Source organism: Ceratotherium simum, chromosome 12 (assembly GCF_057802395.1).
Source record: "Ceratotherium simum simum isolate JZ-2026a chromosome 12, ASM5780239v1, whole genome shotgun sequence".
In the NCBI taxonomy this organism is placed as follows: domain Eukaryota; kingdom Metazoa; phylum Chordata; class Mammalia; order Perissodactyla; family Rhinocerotidae; genus Ceratotherium; species Ceratotherium simum.
Window position 1 is genome coordinate 58,520,897 of NC_141911.1, and position 9,824 is coordinate 58,530,720.

Below are 9,824 nucleotides of genomic sequence, written 5' to 3' on the forward strand. Positions count from 1 at the left end.
TACCTACTGTTTACCATGCACACTTCTTGATTCATGCTGAAAATTGGAATTCACCCATTTCTCTCTTTTTCCTGTCTAAGATGCAGATGGGGCACATTTCGTTAACTCCATCAATCCCTGCCCCCACGCATTAGCACATGCACACGTATACCTAGCCAGTGGAAAAGAAAAACGAGTTACTCACATTCATCCATTCTACAAAGATTTCCAGGCTGCAATGGGAGGGCTTTACCTCTCCTTGAAGGATGAATAAATAGGTAGCTTTACTGACAAACTGTTCACAGTCAAACTGAAGTGAAAACTGAGACCAAGGTCTTGTTCTACTGGCACTTATGAGATCCAGTCCTGGCAACATGGAGAGGATAGTCATCTGCCTGATGGTCATCTTTTTGGGGACTGTGGCCCATAAATCAAGCTTCCAAGGCCAAGATCGCCTTTTGATTAGAATGCGTCAACTTATAGATATTGTTGATGAGCTGAAAAATTATGTGAATGACTTGGTAAGGCCATACTTGTCACAACAAAATTCAAATAATATTCTTCAATTAATATAAAAGGAGCTTTTTGACTTATAAAAATAACTCAGAACCAATTTTCTTTTGCTCTAGGACCCTGAATTTCTGCCAGCTCCAGAAGATGTAAAGGTAAGACCAGTTGAATTTATTTGTGAAGTATATTTGATATAAATTTTTAAATCCAATTCAGAAAGGAATTAACATGATTATTTAGGAATATACTTAATTTCAATGAATTTGGGGGTTTAATAGTTGGTGAAATAGTTATTTCTATTTTGGTCAAATATTCAACAAGCCAACCAATAAAACACTACATACCTTATAAAATATTTTTTTATCTCCAAATATTTCTAAGAGTACTCCCAAGGAGTATTGTTGAGACAGAATAACAAAACTAGAAAACAAATCTATACTATGGTCAGTTTCTGAACAATGATCAACTAATTACATTTTAAGAGCCCTTGTTCATGTAAGCTCTTGAGCCCTCTTTGTAAACCTAAGAAAATTAGATACATACCACAAGAAGAATTCACCTTTTAATGACAAGAAAGAAAGAAAGAGAGAGAAGGAAAGAAAGACAGATCACAGGAACAGCATGAAGGAATGGTAGTGTGGAAATCCTTTAGAATATAATTCCCATATACCTTGGCCTCAGTGAGTCTCGTCTTTGGCCTTCGGTGAGGTCTTTTGAAAGGACCATTTTCAACAACTCATCCCGTTCTCTTAAGCCATTTAAATCCATTAGATCCAGGAAGAAGAGGCCTAGCATATAGTTCAGGACTGCTGCGTGATGATCTTTTCCTTGGTAACTTCGATCTAGTCTTCAGGTTTGGTACCTTGAGGATAAAAACGCAATTGGGGAAATGTTTTCATTGTCACAGACTTTCAACTGCATAAATTAGAATAACTATAAAAGTGCTACCAGTAATTAGGACACTACAAAGGGGGAGACATGAAGATACATTGCAAAGAAAACAATTATCGTAAATGACTATGTGTAAAAATTTAGAAAGTGAATGAGTCAGAACTATTGCTTTTCTCTAAAATTCACTCTCTAGCTCTGAACCTAACCACTCTCATTTACTAGGTCCTTTTCTAATAAGCAGCATCTAAAATGAAAGTAGCACATTCAGCTTATTGGAAAGACTTTTCCAATAACTAAGAATATTTCTTAATCAATGTCCTAATTATCAAAACATACATTTTCAGCATCTCACATCTCTGTTTAATAGCATCCTTGTTTTACTGTTCTGGTTAGAGTCCTTTCTGGAGTTTCCTAGCTGCAGTCTATAACTTGCAAAATAAGAAATAAGAAAGATATCCCATTTTCTAACTTGAGTTGATTCGGTGGGTACTTCTCTTATATGCTTTGTTAAAGAGAGATATTTTTTATCTTACATCATAACGAGAGAACTTTGTCTCAGTGACACTGTATCTGTCTGAGAATCTCATCAAGCAATGCTGGCTATGATACAAGTGAGTGATGGTATAACCAAGATCTTGAAGCTATGCTAGCAGGCAAACTCAGGAAGGAAGAAAATAGTTCAAGGCTACAGTAGTGTTATATCAAGTTTTTCAGGGCTAGCATCAAAGCAGGAGCTATAAGAGATTTAAGAAGATTAAAAAGTTTAGTGAAAATAAATTCATTTAAATGTTGCATAGAAATGTTAATATATAGTGATTATTCAAAATCTCTATATGGCCTCTCCAGGCATCTTTCTTTCTCTTTCTAATTATATAACCAGCGGTCCTTAACTGGTGGCGGTTTTGCCCCCAGAGAACATTTGGCATTGTCTGGAGACATTTTTGGCTGGCACAATTGTGTGTGTGTGTGGGGTTTCTACCGGTATCTAGTAGGTAGAGGCCAGGGATGCTACTAAACATTCTAGAATGCACAGGACAGCCCAGACAACAAAGAATTATCCAGCCCCAAATGTCAATAATGCCACTGTTGAGATACCCTGATATAAAACTAATTTGTGTGTGGGGCAAAGGTAATTTTGCCCAGTTAGCAAGACTTCCTAGTGTGAATGGCTAGGGCTTTCTTTGCAAAAAAAAAAAAAAAAAAAGTAGGTTAAAAATAAGCTGTAAGGAGGCAAATATTTTCAAATACTCAATTGCAAAACAACAAAGACGAGTGTGCCTCCTTGCAAAAGCAGCACTTGACTGTTCTCTGGCTAAGAGAGGAGTGGTTTATTACTCTTGCTTTTGACTTCCTTTCTGCTCCCTCTGTTCTGCAAAACTAATGCAGAACAGAAGAGTCCTCATGTTTTCATGTGTTCAGGGATGAGGGAAAGAAAGTCTTGCCCTCAGAGTCTGCTGTTACCAAGGCACAGCAAAGGAGGGCAACGGTTATGCTCCCAGATGGTGGTGGTACACATGAACTTGGGGCCATCCTGTAAACCCCATAAGTGACAGGGTACCTGCAGCTGCCTGAATCAAGATTCATCTCTCCACTCCCCATCACAACACATTCTTAAATCAGTTAGCAGGACAGCTCCTCCACTTCTTTTCCTCTTTGAGGCTGCCTTTGATGTGCATCTGAAGTCAAATCTAGCAGTTATTTGTTCTGGACCACACATTGCCAGGGACAGCCCCGCTGCTTGCAGAAAGCACAAAACAAAATACCATTGTCTGTTGACGCAGGTGAACGAGGAAGGGCAGGAGAGAGAGCACAGCCCCGTCAGGATGGGCATCAGTCCAGATGCCATTCAGAGGCTTTTGGAAGGGCTTTCTCAGGTGTAAAATCTTTCATCACTGGTCTTGACCATTCCTGGCAATATTGCCTCAAGGGAGTTCGTTCGGTAGGGCCCCTATACTTCTTTGGAACCTAATTTTCTTTCAGCATACACATGTAAATGTTAACTCAGCAAAATGGGCCTCTGTGAGAAATGCTGGTTTCTCAGATCATCACGGATGAAGCAGTTAGTGTTTTCAGTTTCAGCTGGAAAATTTACCTCTTTAAATATGAATATTATTTTTTTCCAGTAAGTTAAGCCGGTTGTGGTCAAAAAGAAGAGAAAAGAAAAAACTTCAACAAACATGAACATGTGGTTTTCAAGGAAAAAAAAAGTGCTATAATTAACATTTATAAATAGTTTCTATTAAATAAGCATTTTGGCAAACATATGGAAAGGACACTACCTTGCCCTAATGAGAGGCAAGCTGCTCTGATATAAGGAAACCAGATAAGCTGGTTCTCGGCTTGTGGCAAAGTATGCAAAGCAAACCTGATGGGGCTGTGTCTTAAAGATGCATGTTATTAATCAACATTCATATTGGGTAAGCATATGGGTTGGAAAATGCAAAGCAGGCTAGATGCTATTTTCAGCTGATTGTCCATGAGAAGACTCAGGTAATATTATTAAATATGGGGCTGCCCTTGTAGGAGCTGAGAGACACTGAGGTCTCTGGTTATGTTGCAGTGGTTTCCACACATATTAGTGAAATGAAGATATAGCAATTTGGGGGGAGGGGGAGGAATAGCATCATATACACACATTTGCTAAGAGAAAAAAGTAACTTTGATACAAGTTCTTAGATCAGCATTAAAATGTTTTCATTGGTCAGCATAAATTTTGTTTTTCCAATAAATTCCAGTTCCTTTTCAGTTTGATTTCTAAGATTTTGACTTATTCACTAGTCACTAGTTATTTGACTAAACCAAGAGACCAGTTTTTGATCCTTGTTCTGTCCACTTCTCCATTCTCTGAGACACTACTCCTACTTTCTAAGGAACAGTCTTCCCTCCTATTGGTTGGGCAAGCCTCAAATTCTGTTCCTTCACTGCTTGATTCAGGCGGAATCCTACCCTGGCTGACCTGAGAGTGTGAATAGGATTTTAGAATAGTCATGTGTGGTCTATGGCAGGTGTTTTGAATATTAGGTGTAGAATATGCCATCAGAGGTAGGTATCACTTCCTTTCCCCAAAGGAGGGGCTTTAACTCATTTACTTCATTTGTTGACTCTACAAATATTTATGGAGCATTCACTAGCAACAAGATGCTATGCCAAGTGTTGTGCAGGATAAGATGATGCTCAAGACACGTCACTGTTAGATACTCCTACGTACATTGTAGAGAGAAACAAAAACAAACGAAAAAGATTCTTAATCAGACTACGGCATAACTCACCCAAAGCTGCCACCACTCCCAGTGTAACTCTTAGAGCCTCATAATTCAGAAAATGTGTTCTAAAACCAAATAACTCTCCCCTACAATACATAAAGGTCCTGCCCACCACCCAGACCTCAAAATGGCATTAGGAATAAAGAAGTGTGGAAGAGTGAGGCTCCCTGCTCTTGTCTGTGAAGCAAGGAAATGTCCTCTCTTCCCTAACACAAGGGGAAATTTTACATTGTAGGAGCCTCCTTAATCAGCCCAAAGATTAAGTAAGACATGAAATCATTCGTCACTTGTCTACTGAAATGAATGTGATCCAAGACACTGTAGTAGAAGAAAAAAAGAGGTTGTGAGGATCATTTTTACTTTCTGAATAACTTGTTAATATATACACAAATTACTTCTCTTTCAGAGACACTGTGAGCTGTCAGCTTTTTCATGTTTTCAGAAGGTTCAACTAAAGTCAGCAAATACAGGAGACAACGAAAAGAAAATCAATGTATTAACTAAACAGCTGAAGAGGAAACTACCTCCCACAAATGCAGAGAAAAGACAGAAACACAGACCAGTAAGATTGTCATTTGTCATCTATCTCATTTGTACTTATTAACTATATCTATTACGTTACACACACACACACTTTTGTAGCCAGAGCCTCCAGTGCCTTCCTTCCAGTTACACCTTATCATAGATACTGTGTTTTGAGAAGTGAAGTCACCTCTTCTAAGACCACAGACTTCAAAGTGCCTAGAAACCCAATTAGAATTTACTAACAGTCCCTGGTAGCTAGAATAAGTTAACATAGCTTCCCAAGGTGAGAAGTCATTAGGCAGAGCATCCAATTGTAACTTAGGAGTTAAAAAGTATTTTCCTCTCATTGTATGGTCACATATAACTTATATTCTTACTAACAGGAGATAGATCCTAGTTTTCCTACAAGAAAAGAGACAGACTACAAGAGACCAGGATACATCTCAGACTTTGCCTTCCACTCTTAAAGAATATTACCGTCTTGTACATCACAGAGTCAGTACTACATTTAAATAGATAGACCCCATTTTTGGGTGGGTAATTTCAATAGTCCCTAGTTTTTGGGGTCCTGAGACCCTCTTGTATGTATAAGAAGAGCATAAGCTCTTCTTGTGTTAACTCATGAGCAATGCTGATACTCTCCCCAGTAATTCAAACATTAATCAAAACCAGTGGATAAATATATAAAATAAATTACTCCAAACTTTTTATCAGTTCTCTCTCCTCCAAGTAATTTTACATAGGATTCAAATGAAACGTAATTATATTGTCAAAATGACTTTTACTTCCTTTGATTGGTTGGCCAGGTTGCAATGTGAGAAATATCCCTCTAAAACTTTCCTCAGAAAGAAAGGAGCTGGGCATGCCTTTGAAACCCAATATCAAAGGCTCGTGAAATGGTAGTGCTGGCACTGCCCTTAGATCTATCCAGTTAAGCATCTTCGTCTGATAGATGGGAAAGTGAGACCAAAGAGGTTAAGTGACTTGTGCGAAGCGCCACAAATAGTAAGTGCCAGAATGGGAACTAGAACTTATATCTCCCACCTTTCAGTCAAATGCTTTCGCCACAACATCAAACTGGCTTTAGAGATGCTAAATATCGTGCAGTGGCCTGGTGTTTGGTCTTTCAACAGGAATAAGGATAAAGAACATAAACTAATAATTTTTTAAAAAAAGAAATACAAGTGGGCATTACACGCATGAAAAATTGTTTAATCTCCCTATAACTGCACGTTAAAACAAGGAAATCCTATTTTTTTTCGATTAAAATTTTGACAATACCCAATAATGGTAAGAATTCTTTATGTGAATAGAGGTAAAACTTTTTTATAAGGTACATCAAAAGTCTTAAAAACTTTTTATCCTCTTAATTTAGTAATTCTACTTCCAGAAATTTATCAAATAAAATAAACAAAGATGTATATGAAAAATTATTCAGAGATATTCTTTGCAGGATTGCATACAATAGCGAAAAGTTAGAAGCAATCTATGTGTCCAAAAATAGCAATAGTTTGATCCTGTGTTGGAATACAAAGCAGGCATTGTGTGTCATATTTTTGAAGAATATTTAACACATAGGAAATACTCATGATATAAGTGTAAAAAAAAAAAAGCAAAATCCCAACCAGAGAAAATAACATAAATGGAAAGAAAAAAATTAGTGGGAGGATATACACCAAAGCATTGCAGTGTTTATCTCTGAGGATGGGATTATAAGTGATTTTTCCCACTGCTATTTTCTGAACAATTTTATGCACCTCCCAAATTTTTTCAGTGAACATGACTTATGTGTCTAATTGGAAAAATACATTTTACTTTATTTTATTTTTTTATTGCAGTAACATTGGTTTATAACGTTATATAAATTTCAGGTGTACATCATTATATTTCTATTTCTGTATAGATTACATCACATTCACCATCCATAGACTAATTACAATCCATCACGATATACATGTGCCTAATCATCCCTTTCGCCTTCCTCCCTCCCTGCTTCCCCTCTGGTAGCCACCAATCCAATCTGTGTCTCTATGTGACTGTTTGTTGTTTTTATCTTCCACTTATGAGTGAGATCATACGGTATTTGACTTTCTCCCTCTGACTTATTTCGCTTAGCCTAATACCCTCGAGGTCCATCCATGTTGTCACAAATGGCCGGATTTCATTGTTTCTTATGGCTGAGTAGTATTCCATTGTGTATGTTTACCACATCTTCTTTATCCATTCGTCCCTTGATGGGTACCTAGGTTGCTTCCAAGCCTTGCCTATCGTGAATAATGCTGCAGTGAACATAGGGGTGCATGTATCTTTACACGTTCGTGTTTTCAGATTCTTTGGATAAATACCCAGCAGTGGAATAGCTGGATCATATGGTAGTTCTATCCTTAATATTTTGAGGAATCTCCATACTGTTTTCCTGAAAAAGTAAATTTTAAATGAACATTTTATTAAATAGGAAAAAAGTTTTAAAGAAGAATGTTACTTTTTCATTGATTTCTAGACGTGCCCTTCATGTGATTCTTATGAGAAAAAGCCACCCAAAGAATTCCTAGAAAGATTGAAATCACTCATCCAAAAGGTATCTAACTTAAATTACATTTGATTTTCTACTTCATCATCATCTGTCCAGATTGCTTCTTATGTTTAAGTTACTCATGGTGTACTATTTTCACAGATGATTCATCAGCATCTCTCTAGAACCCATGGAATATGAAGATTCCTGAGGATCTCACTTGAAGCTGGACACTATATTACATACTCTAACACAGCAGTGAAACTCACTTCTTGGTATTCCAAATGGAGGAGTACAATATATTAGCGATGGGGAAAAACCTCAGATAAGTGTTCAAAGTCAGGTCTATTTCCCCCAAATTACTATGCAGTACTTCAGTTTGATCTACATGCTCTGTGTTTGGTCAACTTGAAAAAAACTTTCTACTCAATTAGAGTCTAATTTCCTACGTTATGGATTTTTATGACTTCTGAAGTTTTTACTTTATCTTACTGCCCAACTATGACATTTCCTGGTTGGGGGAAAAGCTTAAAAATTTGAACCAAAAATACAATTTGGGAATTTATTGATCTTATATTAGCCTTGATCTTGATTACCACAAGAATGAGGTCTCTGATAATCATAACTTAAAAGTTATATACCTTCATTCAAGCTGAAAAATATTGAAGTACAGGGTCGAAATGAAAAGTTGAAGTCTTTATTCTTTTAAGGAAATGAAAATGAGTGTTTAAAAATGTATATCTGAAGAGTTTACTTTTTATCTCGGAATGTCTAACATATAAATATATAATTTATTTATGTACTGAGGGATAGCTTTACCAGATGGCTACAAAAAAGTCTTGCTTCTTTATTGGGATTTATCAAAATATTTAAATACTATAGATATGAATGTATTTATGGAATAGGCTCTTTTAGTCTTTTTTTCTTTAAGTGGGTTTAATAGTACCTTCCCCAACTCGAGTTCCCTTATAAGCTAACACTTTAAGCTTGTGGAAATGGCAATTAAAATCTATAGAGGGACATACATCAGATGGTCTTATGCAACCAAATGCGTTTTTAAAAAGTTTTGTAGCTCTCTTCTCAAATTTTTATAATTGTAGGGAAGTGAGCTAGTAATTCCAAATGTCTGTTTCCTTCTATCTTCCTTTCTTCTTTTTAAAATGACAGACTCTTTGTGTTTGCATGCTTTACATAAGGCAAATTCAATCACCTATATAAAACCAAAATCAGGAGACAAATCAAGAGGCTAGGACTCCTGTCCTAATAGAAAACAGACTTTTGCATAAACATTCCAATCTTTCAACCATGGGTAGTAAAAACAAGCAACCTGCTCTAACTGCCATTTCATATCAACTCCAGCAGTTTACTTAAATATGAAATTAAAAACTCTAGAAAAATAAATTTTTCACTAGAATGTTATAAGCTATTTGAGAATCTCTTATTGTTAAAATGGCTGTGAGTGTGCAAGAGGATGTTGTGTGGGAAATGCTTTATACTCTGAGAAGAAAAATTATCTACTTGAAAGTATTTTAAAAACAAGTACAGATTATTTATAGTTCTAAAAGGTATTAGGAGTCAATTATTTCATCAAATCTCAATGAAATGTTTTATCATCAGAAATAAGGTACTCTGTTTTAAAATTTGAAAATATTATTACAAAGGAATCATGTAAATACATGCACAATGGTGATAACACGCATCTAAAGCCCGCCTAAGTGTCAAGTGGTGCCAGGCCAGGGTGTTGGGATGAAAGTGGAAGGCAAGCACAAAGTTGACTTGGGGAAGATAGAGTCTTTATTTCTTGTTTCTGGCATTATTGTTGTTGACTTCTTTGACACTGTGATTTTATATTTAAAATAACATATTTATTTTGGTGTGTTTACTGTTAAAAAAAATCTCTGTTCTAATCCTTTTGACTAGAGATTCTACCTTAAAAGTAAAAATAATTTAATGGTGTGTTGGCTAAGAGCTTTCACTAGACTGAATTTAAAGACTTTGGTAAAGATCCTAGCAGCATCCCAAGAAAAGCAATGCATCGGAATAAACAAGATGAAGAAGTGAGACTTGACCAGCTCCATCTTCGCTGTTCTGTGTTCAAGACTTACCCAGCCCTCTAAAGGGATAGAAGGCTAACCATAAACATG

General features: G+C 36.4%; 1 protein-coding gene across 1 annotated transcript; it reads left to right on the forward strand.

The window, feature by feature from the left end:
* Window positions 1–332: 332 nt before the first annotated feature.
* Window positions 333–7,881, forward strand: IL21 (interleukin 21). The gene is made up of 5 exons (XM_004426520.3): window positions 333–500; window positions 609–644; window positions 5,050–5,205; window positions 7,669–7,746; window positions 7,843–7,881. Exons 1-5 carry the CDS (start codon window positions 333–335, stop codon window positions 7,879–7,881), a joined length of 477 nt encoding a protein of 158 aa, XP_004426577.1.
* Window positions 7,882–9,824: the final 1,943 nt, after the last annotated feature.